This window comes from Eretmochelys imbricata, chromosome 9, assembly GCF_965152235.1.
Source record: "Eretmochelys imbricata isolate rEreImb1 chromosome 9, rEreImb1.hap1, whole genome shotgun sequence".
Classification (NCBI taxonomy): domain Eukaryota; kingdom Metazoa; phylum Chordata; order Testudines; family Cheloniidae; genus Eretmochelys; species Eretmochelys imbricata.
Genome location: NC_135580.1, coordinates 96,023,446 through 96,051,367, shown reverse-complemented (window position 1 = coordinate 96,051,367; position 27,922 = coordinate 96,023,446). Strand labels below are relative to the sequence as shown.

Sequence of the window (27,922 nt, the reverse complement as noted above, 5' to 3'; positions counted from 1 at the left end):
TCTGTCTTCTTCTTAGGACCAGCACATAGCTTTCAATAAGCACCATAGTGGATTGTTACGGCACAGACCGCTGCTCAATGGTCTCACTTTGGTCGTTCACCCACCCTTCCCTCGTTGTCCTGAAATTACTCTCAGGGTAATTTCAGACTGAGGGAGATACAGACTACGCTATTCTGAACAGCTACGGCATTCACATTTCATCTGCTTGCTTGCCACCGTCTTACCTGTCTTCCACAGCAGTAGCCCCAATCAAATGCATGTCGGTCTCTATGTCATCAAAAATCCTGGCCATCTTTTCTTCTCTGTCCTGTAGAGCCATTTTTGCTTCACTGAGCTGTCCATCAATTTTTTTATAGTCCTCTTGAGTTAGTTCTTTGAAGGCCACACAAAGAGTTCGATATCCATCCTTGAAACAGAGAAGTGGATATGTGCACTAAAAAACACCTTTTAAACAGCCCCGACCATAGAATTTTCACTTTCTGCTTCTACAGGTCACTCAGTGCCTGCAACGATTGGGTCCAATGTTAGAAGTGATTCTACATCTTAAGGACCATTTCCTCTTTGTTTATATATTAATCTCCACACACGGAAAACCTTGGACATGGAACATCACAATATGTATTATAAGCCGTGGAACTGAGCATCTTTAGCAGTAATAAGGTCACGAGAAATACGAAATTGTAAAACAAGGCTGTTTTAAAAACCACTGCAGTGTAAGAAGAAGAGGACCAACCAGAAGAGATAAGAATGAATACTAGGACTCATCTACACTACTCGCTGGACAGGCGGGCAACGATTGATCCAGCGGGGGGGGCCTCAATTTATCGTGTCTCGTATAGACGTGATAAATCGACCGCTGAGCGCCCTCCCTTCGACGCCAGTACTCCACCAGAACGAGGAACGCAAGCGGAGTCGATGGGTGAGCATCAGCTATTGACTTACCGCAGTAAGTAGATCTAAGTAAGTTAGATTTACGATCTAACTTCATGTAACTGAAGTTGCGTATCATAGATTGACCCCGTGCGGTAGTGTAGACAAGCCCCTAGTCTCGGCACATTCAGAACTAACTATAAACCTCTTCTCTCAATATAGCTCAATTTAGATAAATGCTTCTCAAAACAGCATACACACAAAACAAAACTAGAAACTGATTCAAGGATTTCTCCACAAGGCTAGCGAGGAAAAAAAAAAGAGAGAAAATGTTATTGTTATTTTTAACTCCTTGGGAGATGATTAGATCCTTCAGGATTCAGGATCATATAAGCAGATCAGAAATTAAATGAAGTTGGAAGCCAGAAGAACAGAAAAGGAAACAAGTCAGATATGGACTTCAAAACAACAAGAATTAAAGCTCACATTTTCCTCAACCCAAGGTCAGAGCTTTATCTTCAGAGAAAGGCTTTCTTCCAACAAGGACAAACCTAGTTTCGTGTACATGCTTACCATTGCATTACGTTCTACGTGCACCTTAGTTTGTTGTATTTCATCTTGTTGTACTCTTGGAAAAATAGAAGAGTCTGCTCCTTTACAGAATAGGAGGAACTTTCCTAAAACAGAATTAAAAAGAAGATTGAAGCATTCAAAATGTGTCAAGAGATTTAAAGGCCATTGTCTTCAATGTGCCGTAAACTTAGATGGAAAGAAGAACTATGGCAAGGTTACAAATGAAGCTGTTATAGGCAGGGCTGGAAATGCTATTAAGGTTGCCACCTATTATTAAGGATGACAAGCCCCAGTATAAGACCACGCTTTCAGCTGCTTATAACTTTGCCAAACGCTAACCATCTGGGCTGTAATTTTCCAGGCTGTGGGTGTCTGCCTCAGGCTGAATTTTTTGACGATTTTAGCCATTTCTGAGAACGAACGCTCTAGTGCCTTTGGAACAGAATCTGTCCCCAATGATTCTTTCTGCACTGGGCACACTTCAGCCTGAAGCTGAGCATCACCTTGCTTGCCACTGCAGCTCTCTGCTGCTATGGGCCATGCCAGGTCAGCACTGAGAGCAGGGAGCCCCCATCTTTCCGATGCTCTCAAAGCCCCGCCCTGGCTGGATGTAGGCAGCATGGAGGAGCAAGTTGCCTAATTTGAATCCAGAGCGGGCAAGAGCCAAGGGTATGGGGGGAAAAGGGAATGGGACAAATTAGGTCACCTTAATTTGACCCTCTTGTGCGTATACATTATGATAGAGCCTTTAATGATGTGATCACATATTTTTTCCACAGGACCCCATCTGTATTCAGTGCATGGGACCCTGCTATGGGGATGAATCAGGGCTGTATAGTGAAGGAGGCTATTGTTTGTAGGTTCCCTGTTTCATTGGTTACAGAAGCTGGAAGGGGTGTGAACGAGGCCGGGGACTGCAGGAAGAGACAAGAGGGTCTCGTGGTTAAGGAACTTTAATAGTGTCCTGGGGAATTGGGCTCTACCCTGTCTCTGCCATCATCCTAAGTGATGCTAAACAAGTCACTGAAACCAAGCTTTTCATAGGTGGTCACAAATTGCGTGTTACTTATTTCCTAGATGCTCCATCTGAGATCCTGGAGCTTGATTTGCAGAAGAGCTGAGAACTCATAGCTGCAACTGAAGCTAATGGGAGCTGTGCTTTGGACATATAATGGGCTATATAATGCTGAGTGCTCTGAAAAATGAGGCCTTATGCATTTCATATCAGGTGCCCAAAATTATTGGACACTATACTCTCTGTGTCTCAGCAGCCGCAGCTGTAAAATGGGCTTAATATATCCCCTCATCTCACAGGGGTGTCGTGAGAATAAGTTCACTAATATTTGTGAAGCACTCAGGTACTCAGCGATGAGCGCCATAGAAAAGCCCACAAGGAAATTATTAATTCTGTATTCACTCATCCTGGTGGTCAATCAATTACAATTCTGTAAAATAAACAGGGGCAAAAATATATGCATCCAATCATAAGAATATCCAATCACAGGAGTTTATATTAGAGATTTGCTCTAAATACTTCAATTCAGCATCTTATAAATGGTTTGGAATGTATTCTTTTTGATCCTGCCATCTATCAGCTGTTTCAGATGTATTACAGTATTCCACATTCTATGTACTCAGGTCTCTGAGTTGTGGTGCAGGTGGATGCATGCACATGTATTATAAAGAGGAGATATTAACAGCTCTGAGGACCCATTTCTATGGCCTAACCAAGTCAAATCAGTTCCCAGGGATGTATATATCCTTGAGTTATTTAGTTGCCACACAGATACACTGCAACAAATTCATGCCTGGTGTAACTTCACTGATGTCAGGGTTACACGAGGGCTAGATTTGGTCCATCACAAAAATGGACAAACGGATTGAAAGTCTTAACAAAGTTAGCATGCGTGGCAAGCAAACCCCACTGATAAATTAAAGATCTGGCATTGATAATTATGCTTCCCCCAAAGCTATGCCATAGCACCTAAAAACCAGCACAACTTCAGCTTAAAATAAAAAGCTGGTGGAGTTAGAATGTAGAAAAGCATCTGAAGCCACCAATTTCTAATTCTTTGGGCACTTTTAGATCTCTAAAAGCAATTTTTTTTAAAATGACCAATTGGATTATTTTTCAAATCCATAAAAGAAAATAAAAAATTGTCCTTCCTCACTCAGATCCCTTAGTTTGGGCTCAAATGGGGCACAAAATTGCATGGTCATGTTACAAAGGAAATGCTGGCAAATGCCATATTCCGACAAGACTGACATTTTTTTTTTTTTATAGAGCAGCAGAAGCATGTCAGAAAAACTGCACCTCGCTAGGACTCTGCAGTGGGGTTTCCTGTAGTGTTAGCGTGGGCGTGCACAGTAAAGGTCTATCATAAATCCGACCACTGATCTCATTAGCTCACTTCAAGGGCCAAGTTCTCATATGCAGGTGCCTCTGTGCTTGTAAAATGTGTACCAGTGCAGTGGGTGCATGTACAAATCAACAAAAAGCACACGCCATTACCAGATTTGCATGTGCAAATGAGAGATTTTTGGACGCTCAGGTGGCGTGCAAGTGAATTTTGCAGGTGAGGCTAAGGCCCATGAAATATAACAGGTTAGCTTTTCTGTGTTGTAATGGGAGGTCTTTAATACATTCTCAGTACAAGAGTAAATGCAGACATATATTTGATACACAGTGGTACCCACTGTTTTAACAATACCTGCACTGGTTTTCACAATAACACTCATCCGGCGGCGGACAGGATCAAAGTTTAATACATGAAGAAGCCGATACCTTTAAAAAGGAAAGAACAGAACTTAGAAATGTGAGGAAAAAAATTAAAAATGATATTCAGTAAAAGGTTGTAAGCTATAAGAACATATTAAGAATGAACTGCAGAACTCTCTCTATGCCAGACTACAAGTATCAGGTGCCAGCTGACCAGTTTCCTTATTAAAGATATGGTATAGGTAGTCAAGCTACAAGTCATTTATACATGATAGGTGAACAATGCCCACTACCATCATTAAGAGCCACGTGATCAGATAGAGCGCACACAACTGCTGGGGCATTTCAGGGAAAGCAGGGCTAAGTTATCGTTTGCCTGAAAAGAATGCACATGGACATATTATTTTCATTTTCTTTAAGACAGAGTCGCACTTGGTTTCAGATGCTTGTAAATTTAACAAAGCTGCCGCACATGCATTCACAGAGTATGGAGATTCCCTGTAGAAGTTGTTTATGGACCATTTTCTTGATGCAAGGCTGATGTGAACAAGCAAGATGTATGCTTGGTACATGATATCATGCTTGGCTGGGGCTCTGAGATATGCGACTGGCAACCACACAGCACCAGGTTGGTTGGAAGTGGGAGAAGCTAGTTAGGACCTTCATGAGCCAGCTGACTGCTCAGGGGCTGAAGGTCCTGACTGGAACACCCAGCTGTCAATCAGGGCAAGCAGCCTACTAGGTTGGCTGAACACCAAAAGCAGTAAATAGGAACTCTGAATCCTCCCTTCGTATGGAGAAATTCAACATGAAGAGAAGTTGCTAATAAGACAAGATCTAGGAGGGCATCTGGATCAGGTATCTATCCTTCAAATGGTGTATATCCCTTGGGGTTTACATGAACAGTTGCCGCACGGTAAGGCCGAATTATTTTCAGTCCAAGAAGGGGTTAGGGTTGGAGCATGTTTATGCAAAGATTTAACTTTGTATGGTTGAGGTTTATAGTAGCATCAGCTCTCATACATTCACCATCTAGGAGGTTATCGCAATAATTCACAGATCCAAGAGAGTTTCCAGGTTTCAAACCGTGGTGCAGGATATGGTCAGACGACCTTGTTTTAGGCTTTGGTTGATTTGTTATTCAGCAAAAGCTGCAACCAATTTAACCTCTCAGCCAATTCTCTGCTGCCAGGTGCTCTGTAATTCGGACCGGCTTTCATGCAGAGCAGCAGTGAGTCTGACAGCCTGTTGCGTTGTTTCCACCCTGCAGCATTTGCCGTTTTTCCTGAGTTTAATCAGCTGGCACTTGGCAGATTGTTCAGTTAGCGTGAGCAATATTCCTCACCACAATGCAGCTGCGCTTACTTTTCGATTTCGTTCTTTTGGTTTTGTACTTTCATGAAATCATTTTCATGTCCTAGAAAAGTGAAACCATACCTGTCAACAAACAAGAGGACAGAAGGACACTGAAAACACTGTTACATAATTTACATTTGTAACATTTTCATTTCCATATTCTGAAACATGACCTGGGCTACAGAATTCAGTCCATGTATTTCAGTAGCTCACCAGGCTATTCTCTGCGTTTCCCGACTTGTACAATCTTAAAGAGATGTGGATCATACCCTAGAAAACTCTGAGGTCTCTATAGGCCACGTGAATTAACACATGTGCATACTGTGTTACATTTATGGCAAAAATAGATCTGCTAGGTCTGCTATTATGCCTCCAAATAGTAATAAGGTAATACAAGTACATCAGAAAAGGCTAACAAAGGTGGCCTTCATAGGGGCTGCTTTGTCTCCTGCCACCCCAAAGAAAGAAAGTAATTTTGCTTTGATACACATGCAGTATTCATTGACTGCTTCTTCTACAATGTAACAGAATGTCCCAGGGAACTTGGATAGAGTATGGCTCTGTTTAATCAAGCAACTTGGGACACCATTCTACTTAACAGAAGCAACAACATACACTGTGACGTGCAAGTTATGATTCCCAAACCTTTGCTTATTGTGAAATTATTCAGTAAAGATAAAAATATTGATTAAGCACAACTCTACTATGGGCCTGATCCAAAACCCACTGAAGCACAAAACTCATTCCACCCATGGAAAGACTCCTGTTGACTCCAGTGGGCTCTGGACCAGGCCAGACAAGAGTTTTTCCCATTGTGCTTTCTACACGCTACAGTTCTCCTTGTCAATTACTGGCCTATGAGCATTTTATTATGAAAAACTCATAGGGCAACTTTTGGGTTCCATTAAGTCGCACTCAACAGCACAAGTTACAAGAGTAAGAAAAACCTTCAGTTCTGAAAACAAACTCAATGCCCTTACTTTTTGGCGCCTTTTACCAAAGCTATTTCATCTGGTGAAGAGGAGATATAGGTACTGCACTCCTGGTTTACTATCAATCCATCCACATTGTCTCCTTCTTTGATTTGAACTGTATGGCACAGACACAAAGCACGGAGGAACAGCTCTTCTCGACACTAAGCAGAGTCAAAATACAGGAAATGAGTTAGTTAGCGTCTTTTCCTGCCCAGAGTACCAAACAGGATTAATTTTCAGTGATAACTAGAATAATGGTTATTTTTACTTAAGCTGCTGAATAATAACTACTGGGATTTGGTCAGAATTACCAACCTTTTAGGCTGGAATATTCAAAGGAACCAATGTAGGTTTGGCACCCAAATTCTAACTCCGTTAGCCACCTTTGAAAAATCTCACCTTTAAATGGGAACTTCATTTACATGGTGTCTTTCATCCCACAGTACTTTAAAAATGTACCTACATACACCACCACTGAATTGCCTCAGAGATGGAGAGTAGCAACCAAACAGCACAGCAGCTAATAGGATGGGAAACTGAGCCAAGGACATTGAAGCAAAGCCGTACTCTTGCAAAATGTGGCCTAGTATTTTTAACGGCCCCACAATCAGAAAGGAGCTCTGTTCAAATGTAACAGAGCACTAATTCATTTTAGCAGGATGCAGGGGTAAATAAAGATCAAACAAGGCCGACAAAAAGATCAGCACTCTGGTTCAATCATTTATTTTATTGCAATGCATGCAATGCTTCTAGTTCTCTGCTGTGATGCCACTGTAGCAAAGCTAAAACTTGTCTTGGTTAGACAAAGGATAGGATCGATTCCTGAAAATGGGTATGTGCTCTCCCCTGTGCTTGTCATTACTGCTACACAAACTCAAGGTACAGTGTCCAAGAGTAATAGCTAAAGCTGGAACCTAAACCAAACCCTCAGATCCAAACCCTCCTGAACTTGGGGGATGGACAGAGGAACCCAGTTGTTCATAGTGTCTCTAAGTGTCTCAAACGTGGGTTCTGAACACTGCCAAATTTAGAGGCGTTCAAAACCGGTGTCTGAATTTTTACACTTGTGCCCATCTCGAGTTATTGTTAGCTCTCAGAAAATTGGAACAGAGAGTGAAAATATAGAAGTTACCGAAGGCCAGTTCTACCTTTAGTGCTTTCCCATAATATGTCATGGGTCCGTCCGTGTGAGAGAAACCATCCACCTCTGACATTCTGCCGCTGTACTTGTGCCCATCTATGCAGCACTCAATGAACTTCATGCTGTTTTCAGTAAGGGTTCCAGTTTTGTCTGTGAACACATACTCGACCTAAAAGAAAGGGAGAAAGTCACTGTTGTACTTTTTCTTTACTACATTCCCAGCTTTCATTGCTGTCTAAAAGAAAGAAGCTGTGGCAGCACTGAAAATAGGAGAATAACTGGCAACTTAATTAGTCAGACCTGATCCAGGAGAGAACCATTGGCACTTGCTTAACTTGGACTTCAAAGTTTGGAGCAAGGTATATTAATACAAAGAAAAGACAATATTGCACCCATTCCCAGAACAACTTCTCTGCTTCCAATTCATTACACAATTGCTCTGTTTAGTTTTTACAACTCTCAGAGAACCTGTCTTATGGCCCTTGATTACTCCCCCTCAACCATCTGTTCCCCCAGCTAGTCTCTCTCAGATGGTGCTGTACATAGCACTGAATCCAATAAAGCAACATATAAAAGACCAAAATTTAGATTTTTTAAAAAAAAGTTTTGAGCAAACCTATTGATCAATACAAAAAGTTTCCATTCATTTTTCCAACCAAAAAAAAAAAAACACAAAGAGAGAGATTCCATTTTTCTTTTAAACAAATAAACATTCCTCTGCAGTGCCTGAACTCAAATGGGGAGGTACCGAGAACATGGAAATAAGAGGGATTTTTATATCAAAGAAAATGGAAATTGATTTCACTGATTTTCACTGTCCCGGCTGAGAAAAGTGCAACAAGGAACCACATAGTATAACACTGCAGAGAGTAAACTGTATTTTGAAAAGCACAGCAGTTACTTAATCAGCACTAGTAGTACAAACCCATTTGTTTGCTTTATGGGAGTTTTATGTTGACAATGCCAATTAAATTAGCTAACAGTTGTTCCAAATTGAATGGTTTCAGAGTAGCAGCTGTGTATCCACAAAAAGAACAGGAGGACTCGTGGCACCTTAGAGACTAACCAATCTATTAGAGCATAAGCTTTCGTGAGCTGCAGCTCGCTTCATCGGATGCATCAAATTAAACGTTTTCTTTACAGGAACAAAAGTAGGGTGTGCTACACTGCTGTGGCTGACCAGAGTGAAACGTTAGCTACTTAAGAGTCCCAGCAGAGCAGAGAAAATAGTAGCAGGACAGTTGCATATCAAATGCATGCAGTGAAAGATTACCACTTTCCTCACTAACCTGCAAAGAGAAATCTTACAGAGAATTTTAAATTTTTAATTAATTTCATGAAAGCAAACAAATTATTGACATGCACTTAGGGTCTGACATTCTTCTGTGTGGAAACAAACCGCACGATACAATTTCTATTGTACATGCAATTTATAAGCTCATCTAGTTTTCAGAAGCAAACAGTAGCACACTAAACCTAAATTACCACCAAAAATAGTTACACAGTTATGTCTTGACAGGTAGACGAGTGATTAGCAGACAGACAAAGGCTTTTAATTAGGGAGAATGATTAACTACTGCAGCAGGGACTTTCTAATGATTTTTTAGAGCTGCTGAAGGCTACAGTGCTGACACAAATACAGCAATCAGGTCTCTCTCTCTCTCTCTCTCTCGCTCCAAGGCCAAGATTATAACAGGGTTCAAAAAAGAAACAGATAAGTTCATGGAGAATAGGTCCCTCAATGGCTATTAGCCAGGATGGACAGGCATGGTGTCCCTAGCCTCTGTTTGCCAGAAGCTGGGAATGGGCGAAGCGGATGGATCACTTGATGTTTACCTGTTCTGTTCATTCCCTCTGGGTCACCTGGCACTGGCCACTGTCGAAAGACAGGACACTGAGCTAGAAGGACCTTTGGTCTGACTCAGTCTGGCCGTTTTTATGTTCTGTCCTGCCCTGCAGCCACATGTGACTTCTCTTTGTTTTAATTAATTTATAGAATAATGTTTTTAACTTCTACTTTAGATGTTCTCATTAAAAAGTTAAGGTTAATCTGGTACAGTGACAACAGAGCATGATTAAATCACTTCTAACAGACTTCCTCTAACGGTACCCAAAACCATAAAAATGGCTCTCAACCTTCCCAGACTACTGTACCCCTTTCAGGAGTCTGATTTGTTTCACCTCTCTTAAAAACTACTTGCTTACAAAATCAGACATAAAAATACAAAAGTGTCACAGCACACTGTTACTGAAAAATTGCTGACTTTCTCGTTTTTACCATACGATTACAAAAATAACTCAATTGGAATATAAATATTGTACTTCCTTTTCAGTGTTTAGCACATAGAACAGTATAAACAAGCCATCGTTTGAAATTTTAGTTTGCACTGACTTCACTAGTGTTTTTGATATAGTCTGTTATAAAACTAGGCAAATACCTAGATAAGTTGAAGTACTCACTGGAGAACCCCTACAGTACCCCTGGCTGAGAACCACTGCCATAAATCCTCTACTTGGATCAACACTCCAGAGCTTTTATGCCTCTAGATTTTGGATATGGGAGCATTTCCCCAAGCATGCAGAGGTTTCTAGGATGGTGAACAGAACCAACAGAAGGGAGGGAATTATATATTGTATACAAATCTAAATCCACACAAATATTGCACCAGAGCTTCCTATCAATAGGAAACAAAGCAAAACAATGTCATCTGTCTCTCTAAGCACCAATCAATGACAATTGTTTCCTAATCAAAGCACAGACAGAAGATGAACCTACTCTACCCACAGCCTTTGTGGGCAGGCATGGGGGGTAGGGGCCAGTATGCCTCTATGCTCCAGTGATTCTTGGCTGCTAGAACAGCCCCTGGACATGGAAGGCAGCCAGATGAAACTAAACGCAGACACAAAACTGCTCTAAGTAGCACCATGGCCCAAATTAGCTTCAGTTCTGGCCCACAAGTTCTACAGGAGGGATTTCACTACAGCTGTTTTAGTCCACGGAAGAGTTGCAGCTTTACCATGAGACACTGTCCATGCGTCCAATTTTAACTTGGCACAAATAGGGAGCATGTTCTGACCTGACCAAGTTCTTCATTGAGGTCCGAGGTATTCACCAGCGCTCCTTCCTGGATTTCTTCATCATACATCTCCTTATCCCAAGCAATAAAGAAGGAGCCCAAGAATTTTTGCATTTCTACAGTAACGTACATGGAGACCGGGATAATGAAATTGAACAGAACCATAAATGACAGGAAGTCTGTGAACATTCTTAAGATCTGTAAAGGAAAGGAAAAAAAAGGCAGTGTGTGCCAATCTGATATCCAGTTCAGCCAGACACAGATATAATCGACAACAGCAAATTCAAGATTCTAATTAGATTTTCTTCTTCAGTGGTGAAAAGAGAACTCAATATGAAAAATAAAACTCTAGAGAAAACTAAGGGTAATGGACCAAATTCTGCTCTCAGTTCCATCTTGGCAACCTCACTGACTTGCATGGAGTTGTAAAGGCATAACCGAAGAGAATTTGGTCCACGATGGCATTTTATTTACAACCACATGGATCATCTAAGAATGTTCCATCCAAACACAGTTCTGTAAATATTACAGGCCTGATTCTGATCTCACTTTAAAAAGTTTAAATCAGGAGAAACTGCTCTGACGTCAGGAGTGCTACACCACCGTACTACTGGTGTAAGCGAAATCACAAGGAGGTCTCCTAAAACTCTGATAGTGAATAAGGTAAGTTGAGACACAAAGCCAACGTTTTCAAGCCTGGCTACCGAAAACCTCAAACACCTACATCCATATTTAGACACCGAATGAAAGTGGCCCCGGTCTAAATTTATACATTCAAGTTTGAAAACTGGCTGGAGTTCAGATATGCGTCAAGCATCTGCTACTGTGTTTAAGTATATCTAGGTGGCCAAAATTCTATTGATCTGTCTTTTGCCAGCAAATAAGAGGCAGCCATTTAGAAACACAAATAGTTGGCACACACGTTCTGTAGGAGAAGAACACCACTACGTGAGCAGCTTTAGCATCTGAGTCCTCCTCAGCTGCGTTTTGCCCAACTACTCCCAAGCGTTCTTGCACATAGGTAACAAGAATGGCACGTAGCAGCTAAGACAGGAAATAATTACAAGCAAAAGAAAAAAAGAGCTAAGAGATTGACAGTCCTTTCCTTGGTATGTATTCCAAACAATATGCAGGGAAGACAGGGGTTGGCAGATTAAACAAAACTGTCAGAATAAATAAGGCTGGAGGAGATCCTGAAACGCAACCCCATTTACCTTGAACGCATCTCTTTCCTTTTTTGTCTTTTGGTTATACCATGGCTCATCATTAAATGGATTACTCTGCCAGACGTATTTCAGAGTGGTGCACACCGTAGCTTTACTCACTAAGATGCATAAATACACCATCAAGAAGGCGTTGATTGATCTGAAAAATAGGTTTATTTTTAAAATCCATGCAGCTATTTTTAATATTCAGTCAGGCAAGCAATCAGGGTTAGACTATTCTCATTTTTAAAAGGGAAACTCTAGAGTATTGCTTTTGACAGGCCTGATATTTAGGGTCAAAACCAGGATTTTTAATACTTCTCACCCAATAAAGTAAAGCATAAGCCTGGAGTAATACTTTTTAAAAGCTCTATTAAGTGCTGTAGCTTTTTAGGAGACACGCTTAACCCAATATACAGATTTTGGAGGGAGGGATAGCTCAGTGGTTTGAGCATTGGCCTGCTAAACCCAGGGTTGTGAGTTCAATCCTTGAGGGGGCCATTTAGGGATCAGGGCAAAAATTGGGGATTGGTCCTGCTTTGAGCAGGGGGTTGGACTAGATGACCTCCTGAGGTCCCTTCCAACCCTGATATTCTATGATTCTATGATTTTCTACCCAGTGTATCGGAACCAACAGGCAGCAAATGATGGGGTTATTTCTGCACAAGTGAACTCATAAGGAAACAAACAGTTTTCATAAACTTTTCTCTTTCTGAAGCTCACTTACTTTTCTACAGCTGAACGTTTTTGTGATTTTCCTTGGTAGTTCAAAGCCATTTTTGTTTCCATTCCAGTATAAACCGCAACCCCTACAAAACATTAAAGCATTGCTTGTAATAGTTCCCTTTCTGAGTTGCAAGCCTACCCCTCACTTGTCAGTGAGGGATATTAGCGTTTGCACAGTGCTTTAAGATTCATTATCCACAGACAGAGGTATTACCCAAGTGTTATGCATTTTATTTAAGCAAGGAACCCCCAATGGTATTGAATAATGCTAACACAAGTGCCACAATACATCTTCTGAACGCTGATGATAGGCATGAACTCCTGAATAGTTTCCCAGAGTATAATTTATTTCTGTATAAAGTTTGTTAAATTTAGCAAACACTTTAATCTATCACAATTGCTTGTACAAACTGACGGCGGGGGGGGGAGAGAAGGGTAGCTTCATATAAGTGTATATGTGCGAGGGTATTAGTGGAATTGGCAAACAAATTTATTGCAGTACGGATAGTTATTTTGAAAAGGCCTGGGTGAGGGGGAGAAGAGAAGGAGAAGTAAGGAGAAAAGCAGATACAGTACAAGATCCACTCAGAATGTGATATTGACAGTTAGCATCCTGTAAGTCTAACTGCTGACAAAAGTAAAAGGAAACAAGTACTGGGAAGGGGAGAAAAAGAATCTCTGAAAAATCTAGACCAAATTCAGTACTGGTGTAAGCAGGTGCAAGTCCACTTCACTTCAATGGAGCTACAGCCATTTACACCTTGGCTCAGTTTTAGTTCCCTGAAGGATAGTGGAACCATTAGCAGTAAGCAGCACGGAGTTTATAAAGGATACATTTTTGCCAGACAGACAAACTTCACTGCTTTTTGGACAGAATTACAGGTGTTAGTGGATGGACATAAAGTACTGGGTGTACGGCCAATAATTTTCATAAGGGACTTGCAACTTGAGACACTTGTAAAGGGGTCCCTACATGGCAGTGCTGAGATGGGCCTCTTTAAAGGTGTCACAAATAGATCTGAATGAATAATTGATTTTTTTATTTTTATTTATTTATTTATTTATTTATTTTTGGTTTGGGAGCTGAACTGAAAAAATCTGCTGTGATTCAAACCCAAATCATTCTTCAGAAATATTTTGTCCATCACAAACTAAAAACAATTCATTTTGAATCAACCAAAACATTCCAGGTCAATTCAAAAGTATTATGTTTTAATTATTTTGAATTTACAAAAACATTTTGGTCAACTCAAAATAGAACTTTTTATGGGGTGGTTAGGGGGGCAGATTTTCATTTCGATTTGGCCCTGTTCACACACATACACACACACTTTTTTTGAAATTTGAAAAACAATTCAAAAGTTTGGGAGCCCTGAAAAACAGCATTTTTCAGCAAAAATTCTATTTGCCAAAAAAAATTAATTAAAAAAAAAAGTGCCCAGCTTTAGTTTCAGGATGGGCTCTCAAAAAGCACAAGTAATTTCTGAAGATCCTGGTCAACATATTCAGATTTCAGTTAAACACCTGACACGGCAGCTCATGAAATCTTACTCTCAAAATCAATTCATTAACTTGTGTGTGAGCATGAGATATGTACAGAGCACTGAAAGCAGCAATGTAGATAGGACTTTTCCATCACTAGATGCTCCGACAGACATTTAGATTTGTTTGCTGACTTCATTCAGTTATCCATCAGAACGATCAATAAAAAGCTGTTCACCATAAATCTTCTTTGTATTTTTTAAAGTAGAACCCTTCAGCAGCAGGCTTTCGGGACCCAAAGACCTAAACACGGGAAGAGTTATAGTATCAGATTGCTTACAAACAATTTCATTCCACCTTGTGTATATTTTATACCCACAGTTAAAGCGAAAGTTTGGTTTTTTCTCTTAAATAAGGGATTAGTTTATTCTGACTGTATTTTTGCCTTCACATCTATATTTACATTTGTGGTTTCTTATCTCTTATCACACAAAGTATTACTAGTATTCAGACTCTCCAATGTCTGACTCATTTCAGAATTCAAGCCGAGATTTTCAAAAATAAGTACCTAATGCTAGTGTCTAAAACCCATACTTAGAGACCTAAACAAGTGGACTCATTTTCAAGAGTGCTAAAAATCGATGCTGCTGTAAAATGTTTTACTTATTTTTTTGCTCCCATGTTGCTCAGTGTGTTCTATAATTTCTTAAAAAGAAAAGGAGGACTTGTGGCACCTTAGAGACTAACCAATTTAAGTGAGCATAAGCTTTCGCGAGCTACAGCTTATTTATTCTTATTTCCCTTCACGACCGCTTGCCATTTCCACTTTTAATCCTAATTGGGTAGCAGAATTTTTAAAGGCGAGAAAAGTTTGTCAGGTTTCAAGCATCCCTCAAAAGTTCTGTATCGCAGTTAGTATTTGAGACTACCATTTCTCTCAACTTAAGAATCTGAGGGGCACATCTGCTGGCACCTCTGCTCGAACAGCAAGAAAGATCACAGGCAGGGTTAGAGGTGGCCACTTGGTTTTCAAAGCCCTCCTGTCACTTTCTGTGCTGTATAGGAGGTCAGATTAGATCATCACAAAGGTCCTTTATGGCCGTAGAATCTATTACTATCTATTATCTTGTAACACTGTCCAAAACTCTTGGGTTAACAGACATGCTTGCTTCCATTTCCATCTGAAATCTATCTTTCACTGCTTCTTGGATTAAAGTTTGATCTTATTCTCTACTTTAAAATTTGGCCCATTAATTTTGCAGCATTGTTGGTGAGTTGGTGCTTTCTCCTGTGACATATGTACAAAGATGTTAGGATGAAACATGCTTTTATAATACACAGCTGGAATAAACAGACTAAGTTAGTCATCTCTAGACCTTCTAGTGTGTCTTTTTCTTTCTGTCTGTTTGTAGAGTGTAATCTTATTAAGGCAGGGACTGTCTGTGTTCAGGCTTTATACAGCTCTGAGCACATGGCTGTACTCACTAAATAAATAGCAATAGGAAAAATAGTTTTGCAAACTTACGTACATATGTTGCTTTGAAAAAAAAAAAAAAACATTTTGTGCACAGAAACAGCCTATTTGAAAGACACACAATCAAAAACCTTCCCCTCAGGAAATCTACATTCTCACCCACCCTCTATTGTGTCCCAGTGATGTAGAAAATTTACTGGTCACCCAAAACACGGGCTGCACCTAATTAAAACCCGAGCTCTTCGGCAAAGTGAAGGGTGGGTTTGCTGGAGCAGATGTTGTGAGCACATGCCCAGTACATCACTCTTTGCTTCTTCTGGTTCTGTTTTAGCAAGTCAGCTGGAGTGAAACTGATGGGGGATCCTGCCCTCCAAGAGCTCAGAGAGCAGGGAGCCTGTCAGTTTCATTTATCTGCCAGCTCACAAGGATGATTCCAGCAGAGGTGACAGAGGATGCAGAGGGTTGCACATTTGCTCACTTCCTATAAACTCCCATATCAGCAATCCCAACAAACCCAACATCCTGGGGCATTTGTTGGAGGCTGTCACAGCTGAAGGGCAAGGATTTTTAAGAGGGCCTGCTGCCCTCATAAGAACGGCCCTACTGGGTCAGACCAAAGGTCCATCTAGTCCAGTATCCTGTCTTCTGACAGTGGCCAGTGCCAGGTGCCCCAGAGAGAATGAACAGAACAGGTAATCATCAACTGATCCCTCATTCGGAATGACTGAAATTTTCTCAAGTCACTAGAACACATAAAACCAAACTGCAAAATGAAAGAAGAAAGGTAGGATAAGGAAGCTCATATTTCAGATCCATTAATCTCCACAACTCCTCTTTGATAAGCAGGATGCTAGGATCTATCAATAAAGAAAACAACCACCACCTGCAATTAGTAACAATGAGCTAAGTGAACTAACCGGGCTACAGGCTCCTGGTTACTTCTGTAGATGTTAATTCTTCCAACAAATCTGTGATCAAAATATATAAGAGGACATTTGTTAACTAATGTTTGCTGCATATTTAATTACAAGGAGCCATCACAAACATAAGGAATGTGTCACAACAGGCAAGTGGGAAGAAATGAGCAGGTTAGCACACAACAGAGTCTTATGCTCTTAGAGAGATGGAGCTTTGGAAAGAACACATTACGCAGGTCATGATCCAACAAAGTACTTAAGCACATGCCGAGCTTTATGCGTGCAAGGAGCCCCATTGACTAGAATGAGGCTGTTCTCTGCACCTTGCTGAATTCGGGCCAGGGCGCCAATGGCTTTCCATCCTTAAAGTTGTTCAGGAAGGTAACAAAGACATGTTTCTAAGCAGGCTTACACCCAAGTTTGTAAAGGCATATGGGCTAGTGACACTCTGGTGCCCTTGCACCTCCCAGGGCAGCTGCTTTGCCTAGAAGTCAAATTTCCAGGAAGCTTTGCCGGATGGCTCAGTAAATTCTCCAGGAACATCTACAAGTGTTACCATAAAAAGGCTTTCATTCCTTGTGGACAACATGATGACAACCACTCTTTTGAACTCCAAATGCAGCCTATTCAGCTGGAACGAGAATTCAGTGGCTCCCTTAAACTATGTTAGATGGGTACCAACGGCGCTATAGTTTGCCTGCTCAAAGGACACCAAGTGATGGACCAATGACAAGGACCAGTTGAGTACCAGGAGTAGTGGCTGTTCCCGTACTTACTTGTAGAGGTCAGATTGAGGCTGCTCACATTCAATTGTGGCAGTAAGGGAGTCGATGTCGTCGTCTGTCCGGAGCCCAATAGTATCTCGCACTGCGTAATGAGTCTAGGTGGAGAGAGCAGCAAGAGCTATTACAGAGTCACACAACTCCACTGAAGCACAAGAACAGAGAAGGTCTTTGCTCAATGAGTAGTTATAGCTCAATACTTAAAACACTGATGTACAATGAGGCTTGTCTTAAGCGACCACTCAAGTAACCCATCAGTTGTTTAAGACAGGGCAGGAGGACATGGGGTCTTCTAATGAAAGGCAGAACAGGTTGGAATTTAATATGCTTAGGAAATACTTTGGACTGGTCTGGTAAGACAGAGGGTTACTTAATAAGGGAGGTCTCTTGTACCTGCCAATAAATTATGAGAAATACTCCTCCTTCAGGGCTGTCCTAAGGCATGCTGAACTCCTCCAACACCTGTTTACTTCAAGAGATAGCTGCAACAGCTCAACAGGTGTTCAGCTCCTCTAAGGAAATTGCCCAGTTCTGCTTCTGAAGGTAATTAGAAGATAGCTCTGCTGCCAGGGGAGCAGGAACAGTATTGACAGAACCAAGAGCTATTCTTAGCATCAACTGCTGTGCAAGTTCCTTTCTCACAACTAATTGGAAAGCCTGGGAAGACTCCAATTCGCTATTTTAAAGTTCTATTTATAAAAATGACTTAGAGTTCTAAATTTCAGTCAGCAAGATATATTGCCTCAATCGGTCTCCATAAACACATTCACTAAAAAGCTTTCTCACTTTTTAGCCTTGCATTCCTCTTCCTGCAATTGATGGTTATAGTTATAGTGCACAAATTATAGGAGGGAATTAACAGCATTTTGAATATCAGCGTTGAATGATTTTATAGTAGAATGTCCGTGTCTTACGTCAAAAATTTCACACCCCCCACCCCCACAGGACAAGTAAGCCTCAGTTACGCTGTTCTGCCATTTTCCCCACTCTTCTCCCCTGCCCCCCCAAACTCTGAGTTTTCTTCTTTGTTATATCAGCATCCAGGAAACAACCACTGATGACCAAGCAGAAACAATATAAGATGCTTATTGTAGAACCTTAGTGTCACATGTCAAATGCTCAAAGTCAGGGAATGTGTTCCGGTTCTGAAATTAACTTAGCCATGTTGCACATCCTTTTATATTTTATGGCATACATTTGAACCTGCTTTAATATAGGAAGGCTTACTTTAGGGTTGTGGCGCTTGAAAGCTCCACTCCTTTTTGCTAATCTATCCACTGAGGTTGGAGACCCAGTGCTACTTGGCTTGTGAAGTTCGTAAGATGCACAGGAGAAAGGCTCACTACTGCAGAGTTGGTGAACTCTATACAAGCAACAATATTTCAACACAGAGATCAGCTTCCATGCATACATTTCTACATTACCTAATGGCTATCAATATAGATATTAGCCATGGACCTGATCCAACACCCTCTTAATGAATGAAGATACATACGCCCACTGATTTCAGTGGGAGTTGGAAGGAATTCTACACTGCTAACATTGTTCCACAGCTACCAATGTTAGTACAAATTACTCCTGTGCATGAGTGAAACCAAGTTTTCATATCCTTAGAGGGGGGTTTCAACTGGGGGCGGGGTGGACAGGGAGAAAGGTAGAGGGAATAAATTAGAGAAAGAATTCATCCTCAGTGAGGCCTACCCAACTGGTACAATTTCAAATCTCAGAGTTCAGCCCTTTTGACTCATGAATATGAAAAAATACATCTTAAAATTTTCTGCCAATGGGAACAGAGTATATTTTAAATGACTAGAAGGCTTTTTCTGCAAAGCAATCCGGAACAATTCACCTATGAGTTGATATCAAGCACGAGGAATCTCAGTCACAAAAAGGGGAGAACTACACATAAGTGCAGAGAGAGTGAAAGCACAGAATTATAGAGTGAAAGCCCTGATAAAATCTCAATTGCAAAGGTCTCTACAGGTGACTGCTATAATAACCAGCTGAAACTGCAGTGATCTATTTACTAATTCATTAGATCTTTCTACATGGTACAGAAGATGAAAGTGGTAACCTTCTTTAGCAGGATAAATGATACAGCATGCAGATATATCTGTCAAGACCAACACAGTTTGGAACAGTGCCATTAGGAATAGTTACTTAAAACACACTGACCCCAAAAAATCAAAAAAAATCCATAGAGCACTTCAGCATTGAGTAACTGGATGAGAGAGGTTAGGAAATGGAAGCTAAACACAACCAATTCACAATCAGAATGTGTGATCCCAAAGCGTTCTCAAACTGAACTGGCAGACACACAGGCTGACTCAACTGCAACTAAAACAAAAAAAACCTGAGCACAGAGGAGCCACTGCAGTGCATTAACTCTGCACTCTAGACTACTGCCTGAAGTGTTTTCATTCTTGTTACCTTGAAATTCGACTCGCCATCCAGACTTGCCGTCGTGACGTAACAGATCCCATCGTCATTACTCGATGCCAAGAATATCAGATCACAGGGGAAGGTTTCGTCTGCTTTCACTTCTACAACGTCTCCAACCTGGAAAGAATGCAACTGTGTTTTTTTAATGATTCATTTAATCAAGCCCTGAAGGAGATGATTGCGGATTAATTGGTTTATCTTGTTTTATCCAAGTCTAAAAGAAAGGAAAGATCCTCTCCGATCATGGGAATTTGAAGAGCTTTTTAAGCTTACCACGAAAAAAGTACAGCAATTGTGCAACTATCCCAGATGATTTGCCATCCACATGCTAGAACCGTTGCTCAAAGCTAATCATCAATACTGCATAATGCTAGCAATACGCTACCTGCCTGTCTTACTCGGTCTTACAATGTTTCCATATTTAACAACTTTCACTCACTTCAGTAGGACCTCTGTGGAGCGACGGTTTGCAGGACAATGGAATTTTAAGTTTGAGGGCCCTTGGAAGGGGTTTAACAAAGCTAAGAAATTATTTCAATATAGAGCAGAAATATTTAGTAATGTAGTCTGACTACAGATCTTGGCTTTTCTCCTTTAATTATCTGACAGTACACTTGATGATTACCCACCAGAGCCCTTGTTCATATATGGAGCTCACACACATACCCTTCAACTAGACTTTCAAGTGGAAAGCTTTTTCTTCGGTTACGACTATTCTGTAGCAGCTGATGCATATACTACGTTTCCTCAATACCTAGCTTTGGAAAATACTTGTTACTGGATGGAGAGGACACTGCATCTGCTGTGAGGAGATGGAGCAGAGTGAACTTTTCTTTACACTTGAGATAGTACCCAAATAAGTAGCATTTTTTAAACGTATATTTTCTTGATTTTTCTTCCTTTCATTTGTTGCTGAGGGACTCTGAGCCACGCGCTTGACAATGTGTAACAGAACCCTCTGCTCAAAGACCTCACACCTCCCTCCGCCCCAAGAGGAAAACACAAGTCTGACCTTAAGAGCCCCTCAATGACAACTGGCAAAGGGGTCACTGGGCTGTCACGGTAACTCTTGACAGGCCTGACAAACTCACTACACCTAGCATCCTGTTTTCACAGTATTTCTCCATAAAGAATGTCATATGAGGTCTACAATGAAAGCCAGGCTCATAGTGGTCATTAACACTGAGGTGAAATGTCTGTACAAATGCCATGGAAGAAGTTATGTATACACAGACTGAAAATACATTCCTAAAAATGTCTGAATCAAGACGGGGTTGATAAACAGGATTCTGCCAAACAAGGACGTATTATCACCTGTCTCCCTTGGTCCACATGTAAATTAAGCATTGTAAAGCAACAGAATGGAGGCTCCATTTGCATATGAAGTCAGTATACCAAGGAATAAACCCCCCGGGGGTCATTCTGATGTGGGTGACCAACAATGAATTTTGGGGATATAAAGGGAAAGGCAAAAGGAAACCTCTTTATCCTGTACCTAATGAAGTGCAATTACATTCATGAAAATGAGATCCCAACCTGCCCTGGCTGGAAGCATTGTAAAGGACCTTTGGGTGAGAAAAGATTGCTTTTAGACTGGTGGATAAATTAAGTTTAATCTCTAGAAAGCATGTATTGATTTTGTTTCATATGTAATCCATTATCCTTGCTCACCATCTCTTAAATCTTAGCCTTTGATAATAAACTTAGGCTTGTTTTCACTATACATATATATCTTAGTAGTTAATCCTCCATGGAACCAAACAAGCTGGTGTGTATTCTGTTCCTCTGGGGATAGCTTACTTGGTATTACTGTGGCTTTGTCTACACTGGCAATTGAACAACAAAACTTTTGTCTTTCAGAGGTGTTAAAAAAACCAAAACCACACACCTCCCAAAAGACAAAGGGGGGGTTGGGGAGTATTTTGTCAGCAGGAGAGCAGACAAACAGCGGCTACACTGCGTGACTTTTAGCGGCATGGCTGTAGCGACAAAGCTGTGTAGTGCAGATATAGCCTGTGAGTGTTCAGTGGAGAAGGGACAGAACGCTACAGGGAGACATTTCAAAGGGGCCTGGGGACTAGGTACACCTACTGGTAATCTGCAAGGCAACCGAAGGGCTGCCATAGCCCAGAGGAGAGAGGCTGAAGAGCTGGTGGCATCAGGGAGCTGCCACAAGAAAGACTCCCTCTTGCTGGAGGCTGGGGATAACAAGGTGACTCAGTCCTGGGCACCCCAAGAACTCTACCAACAAGCCACTAGCAAGTATTTGTTCTTCCAAACAATTCTATCCCAATATTAGAGCACCAAGGATAAATCTCCACCACAGATTAAACGAACCATCCCAGCTCTGTAAATTGAACTTGTTAGCTAGGGCCCCTTTCTAAGCACTCAGGATCATTCTCTCCCAGGCACTCTGGTCCAGCTCTGCCCTCCGACAAACAAAACTCCCTCTGATTTCAACCGGCGTGGCACACCTGTATCCAAGTGCAGGACTTGGCCTGAGAGATCAGCCCAACTCAGCAGGAACGCAGACTAGGGTAATAGACACCTCCTTACAATTTCACATAAAAATGTATAAAGAAAGTAGCCATCTAGCATTCTACAGTGAGAGGTGATAAATCAGCTAAATCTCTGCTAGCAGACATCTTCCCAGACGTCCTTGGGAAGCTAGGGATAAAGGAAGGACTGCCTGTTCCAGTCACAAATGAAAAATTATCAGAGATAAGTTACTCATCAGCCCCACCAGTGAAGTGCATGCATGGTACCCTTTCAAAGAAGTGATCAGACAAAAGACAAGCAAGCACCTGGTTATTAACTTGAATGGCTCGTAAGGTTTCCAGTCTGAAAACATACTGAGGTTTAGGGAAGAGGATGGAAAGGAAAAAAATAACAACTGCAGAATTAGGCCCTTAGCATAGTCAAGTATTCAGCCATCGCGTCAGATTCTGCTACCACATCAATGGGAGTTTTCCCCAATGTCTCACAGGTGCATCTCTCTCTCTTTCTATTAATGGTTACCTTGATTTTTTCGCTGTGTTTTTTCACTTGCTTTGCATTTTCAACAATGAAGACGCTGCTTTTATTTACTTCCTTGTCAGCTCTGTGTCTCAGCCAGTCCTCATAGCCCTAGACACACCAATATACAGGTAACACAATCAAGCCCAAGTGGTGAAGTAAATAAATAAATAAAGTTGTAAGAGAGAGGGAGATAAAAAAGCGAGTAAGTTAAATTGTCATCGGAGCTCCTTCATGCATGCCAGAACATCGACCAGAATAGCTCTGATTGAACCAAGTTAACTTTTAAAAACTTCAGCTATACATTTGACAGATTCAGAACAGACTAAAACACCACATACAAAACAAATCTACAGGCACTGCATGCAAGAAACATCTAAATTGCTGTGACATGTTTCTATTATTCTCAAGATTGGCAAGAATATGCTGATAATGTGAATAATATGCTTAGTGCCCCATTATTCTCACTTTTCCAGTCTAACACTGGAAAAGACTTTCTCTCTCTTCAGTCTCACCTGAAGAATACAAAAGCCAGATTCGGATTTCACTCTAGAACTCCCTTCCGCTCCTCAACTGATTCCCTTTACAAAAGTATCAAATAATGCAATTTAAAAAGGGGTGTATAGGGTTAATTTTTTTTTAATATTACTCAATGAAAGAGGTCTACAAATGTTCAGGACCAGAAATTGTTTGAGTGGAACTATTCCAGTTTTTCCATTGACGTCAGAGTAGAAAAGAATCTGGATTTACATCATGCTTCTGTAACCTCCAAATCAGGCCCAAAGTACATTTTAAAAAAGGAAGAACTAAAATTGTAGGAGTGCAGTGAACGTAGAGGTAACCATCAACAGCAAGAGCTCATAACATGACTTTAAATAAATACACACACACACACACAGAAACAGACTACAAAAGTCATACCGAAAATGAGAAAATGCAATCATAAATCTACAAAAATTGGACAGAGAACTTAGGTTCGGCACAATATCCAAACTTACTTTTTTATTTCTAAATTTAAGTTAAATAGATTTCACCTTGGTTGTGTTTCTCTAACCTTGGCCCTCTACTATTTCAAATATATGTAGAGTCAAGTCTATATGTCTTTATATGCCAAATCTCTCTCATTCATTCTGCCATGAACATACTTAAAAACCCAAAGCAAACACACACACACACCTGTAGCAATTTGGTGCTCAGCCCCATGCCCTCATGAATCGAAAACATTACCTGTTTGATAGCTGTAACAATAATCACAAAGAAAAGCGGAAGTCCACTGGTTATTGGGCTGGTTGGTGTATCTACTATGACCTACAGAGAAAAATAAATAAACTGGTATTATAATTTTTTGTGGGAGTCACTATCAAATGCTATCGTTAGATGATTCATTCAACACACTCTGTATTAAGTAACACAAGCCCCAAATATGAGCATGCTCGGGAGGAGTGGGCACTTGGAGTGTATGGGGGAGATTTACATAAGCACCTTAAGAATTGAGGTCTACAAATCCCACTGAAAGTCAATGGAAAGTCTCCTAAGTGACTATGAAGTTTTGATCCAAAGCAGTCTGAAGCAGTTGGACGAGTTTCTGTATCAAACTGGGCCTAGAGAATGCTGTCTGAAAGCTTCTGAGTCACGCACCTTTGTGGTGGGCCTAAGCAAGGGGCATTATGGGTTCAAACCAGAAAGTTACCATGCACCTGTCTACAGACACACTGTATAATCTGCACCAAACATGGTCAGTCTCGGCCTGAAGATCGAACAGCAGGGCCAGCACTGCATACCATTTTTAACAACCACACCATGGACCATTCTCTAGTACCATCAATAGAACCCAGACTGTAATTGTCAGAATGAACTAAGATGCATTTTCCTTGCTCCTCCTATTGTGATGGTGTCTAACTGGCCTGTTCACAAAATCCAATCATCTGCAAGGGGAGGCCCGGCTTCGAGGGAGTTCTACATGCATGGACAGGGCAAGTAGGCTGAGTGCCACTGACTCTTTCCCCACAGTGAAGGGCAAGTGCCCAGAGGATCCACTGGTTGGCTCCTTTAACAAGAGGGGAGGGAAGGAGCAGGAGGGTCGGGCATGGAGTGGGAATGGCAAAGCGAGGCAGGTCAATATGCCCACAGCGGGGAGCAGAACCCAGCCAGCCCTGTGAAGTGGCCAGCTGCGAGGGAGTGGGGCATAACGGAACCAGATCACTGTTCCGGCTCCACTACACCACTGTCTCCAACCCACAGCTCCTTTCAAAGGATGGGATGTGGATTCAGAAGCAGCAGTCAAGCCTTACAGGAGGGCTGGGTAGGCCACATTAATTTGATTTTTTTGTGGGACAGAGCTATACCTGGGGGTCAGAGTTGAATTCTGGAGGGAGTGGCAGGGTGTGATTTATTGAGGGGGAGAGTGAAACGTTCATGGATTTGGGTGTGAAGCACAGGAGTTTCTCATTCAGGCTTAGTGCATGCATAATGGCTGAGTCATCTGTGGGGACTAAATCCAGGACCTCTGGCTCTAAATGCATAAAAGCTGCTAATGCTAGATCCACAAGACCAGGTCAATTAATTCAGATGCAGTAGAAGAGACTCTAACCTATACCTGGCCCAGCCACCGCATTCATATAATCGTTATAGATCTTCTGATTCTATGAGCTTCCTAGAAAGAGACTGCATGAAGGTTCGAAAAGCTGTGTAAGCACAGGAAGAGGAGAGAGCAATTGGTTTGAGATCATCAACAGAGTTTGGCAGAGTTGTACCTCTCTTTTCTGCCCTAGGATAGCTTATGTGATGCAAAGAGCAACACGAAAGGAAGCTGCAGGAGTTATGTGGAATAAAGAAGTAGTTCACAATCTTGACTTTGAAGAGGACAGTGTTCTGTTGGACACAGAGGACAATGGCATGAAAAAGTCCTCTATGACAAACATAAGACCACCAAAGTAGGAGCAGGAATCAGCCGAAAGAAAACCAAGGCCAGGATGATCTCTGAAAGAGGAGTCTTCAGTGACGGTTCATATGTGACTGACAGTGAAGAATACAGTGTGGTTTATGAGTATGTCTATCTTGGAAGCACAATCAGTGCTGACAGCCACCTCCACTATGAGGTAGAAGCAAAAACTGGGAAGGAAAGTGGAGCTTTTTGGAGACTGGCAAATATTTAGAAAAATAAGGAGATTCACACAAGAACCAAGATAAAACTATACACTGTCATTGTGAGAGCCACATTCTTATATGTTTCTAAATACTAGAAGCCCAAAACAGGCAACTTAACACATTCCACCAGATATCTTTGTGGGGAATACCTGGGGTCTGTTGGTGGAATAAAGTATCTAACGATGCATTACAGAGGACTGGCCAACAGACTGTAGAGGCAATGATTTGAGAAAGAAGGGTGAATTGGTTTGGGCATGTTGTGAGGATGTCAAAAAACTATATTCCTAAACAAGCCCTTGATGGAAAAGAGGAAGGCAACAGATGACATTTAAAAAAAAAAAAAAAAAGTTGAGAAAGATGTCCCTTTCCTGGAAACAGTGGAGCAAGAAACATGGAGGTGGAAACCCTCACGTGTTCACAAGGCACGAGAGGACAGAGCACCACGCCGTGTTAGTTTGGATTACACTTGGATAAGTGGATTTCTCGGACTCTAGAAATGGAGTGCAAAGTAGGGATATCCCCCCACCAGAATGCTGGAGGTCCGAAGATTCTTTCTTATTGCCAAAACAGCTGCTAGAGAAGATTAAGAGACAAAGTACTGGACGAGGAAGGGTGAAGCAGCAAAACACAAAATATAGAAAATACAGTTTAAAAAAAAAGAAAAAACAGCGACAGAGAGGTGGTTATTCTGGCTCTTCTCAGCCAGTGAAGATGGAGACAGTCCAGCAACCAAGAAACTGTCTTCAGAGAGAAGACAGTGCTGGGCACAGCAGTTATTTGCTCTTAGAGCTGGGAGTCACCTCTACAGTCCTAGAGACAGAGCCAGGCCCTGGAAGGTTATCACTGGCCCTCCAAGATAAAGGCTAAATTTACATTAAACCAGTTTTTCCTGATAAAATAAATCCCTGGACAGAAGCATAAGCTCAGAACGTGACCCTGAACTGGCACAAGAGGAACGTCACATTTTACCTTCCGAGGCCTGCAAATCAGACTGAATCATGAAAAGAATGATTTAAACATGGCACAAAATCCAGGACTTGTCTTCACTGCAGTGTTAGCTCAAGTAACCTACCCTTGAGTTAATGCCTCTCAAGTTAGCTAGAGGGGTGTGGTTTTTGTAAATGTGAAATAACACAAAATTCACCCCTCAGCAGCAGCTGGCCAGGCTTGGCTCTCCACTCCAGGCAGTGTGACTTGCAGCACTGCTCAGGCTAGCCCAGGCTCCCTGCTGTCATGACTGGAGTGGGGAGCTGAGCCGAGCCAGCCCCGTGGGACAGGAGCCACAGGAGTTGTCGCTGTGGGGTGAGTGTGGGGTGGGCTCTCTCTGCATCCCCTCCCAGGGCCTCCTTCCTCCCAAGGGGCAGGGACAGAACCCTCCTCCCCCACCCAGGGCTACCCATCAGGTCACAATACCCAGCGTGGGAAGCTGAGCCCAGCCAGCCCGCAAGGGCAAGCACTGCAGGGTGAGCGTGGAGTGGGGCTCACTCTGTGGAAGGGGGAAATATATAAATGGAGATGGGGAGGGGTCCCTCGGACTAATGGTTTTCAGGGCTAATGGGGACTGGAGCGGGTGAGGTTCAATAGGAGAGAGGGAACAATAAGAGGGCATGGGAGAGTTAGAAAAGGAAGAAGTCAGGGTTGGGAAGAGCCATGATGTCCCACGGGGTTTGTGGCACTGAATGGGGATGGAGATGGGAGGGTTATTTGGGGGCTGAAGTACTGGGTAAATTTCAAGGGGCAGGCGACCATAAGTAGCTGTCCAGGGCATTTGGGGGTGGCTAAGGGGGTGGGGAGTTTGCACCTGCACAGATGTATTTATAATGTGAGTGGTTCAACGTCTTGTGGAAAGTCACTGACATAGGTTTGGACTCAGATACCAGAACGTTAGCTTATCCAATACCATTATTTGTGGCTCATGTACCCTGTGGTTAGTGTAGGCAGGGGTTGTGTAGGCCAGTAGTCAACAGGCAGACCGCGGGCCAAATCCGGACAGCCAAACACTTTTGAACAGACCACAAAATC

At 41.8% G+C, this 27,922-nt stretch overlaps 1 protein-coding gene across 2 annotated transcripts in view; it reads right to left on the bottom strand.

The window, feature by feature from the left end:
• The window catches only part of ATP11C (ATPase phospholipid transporting 11C (ATP11C blood group)), a 116,446-nt gene that overhangs the window by 31,769 nt on the left and 56,755 nt on the right, over positions 1 to 27,922 (bottom strand). For both annotated transcript variants that reach the window (XM_077827240.1, XM_077827241.1), the window contains exons 4-18: positions 23,981 to 24,061; positions 22,757 to 22,864; positions 19,727 to 19,855; positions 17,291 to 17,394; positions 16,515 to 16,565; positions 14,362 to 14,426; positions 12,643 to 12,724; positions 11,925 to 12,075; positions 10,711 to 10,908; positions 7,641 to 7,802; positions 6,499 to 6,653; positions 5,528 to 5,599; positions 4,155 to 4,228; positions 1,444 to 1,547; positions 225 to 406 (exon numbers count right to left, since the gene is read on the bottom strand). In XM_077827240.1, the coding sequence (XP_077683366.1) occupies positions 225 to 406; positions 1,444 to 1,547; positions 4,155 to 4,228; positions 5,528 to 5,599; positions 6,499 to 6,653; positions 7,641 to 7,802; positions 10,711 to 10,908; positions 11,925 to 12,075; positions 12,643 to 12,724; positions 14,362 to 14,426; positions 16,515 to 16,565; positions 17,291 to 17,394; positions 19,727 to 19,855; positions 22,757 to 22,864; positions 23,981 to 24,061 (1,718 nt within the window). The remainder of the gene's footprint in view (positions 1 to 224; positions 407 to 1,443; positions 1,548 to 4,154; positions 4,229 to 5,527; positions 5,600 to 6,498; positions 6,654 to 7,640; positions 7,803 to 10,710; positions 10,909 to 11,924; positions 12,076 to 12,642; positions 12,725 to 14,361; positions 14,427 to 16,514; positions 16,566 to 17,290; positions 17,395 to 19,726; positions 19,856 to 22,756; positions 22,865 to 23,980; positions 24,062 to 27,922) is intronic.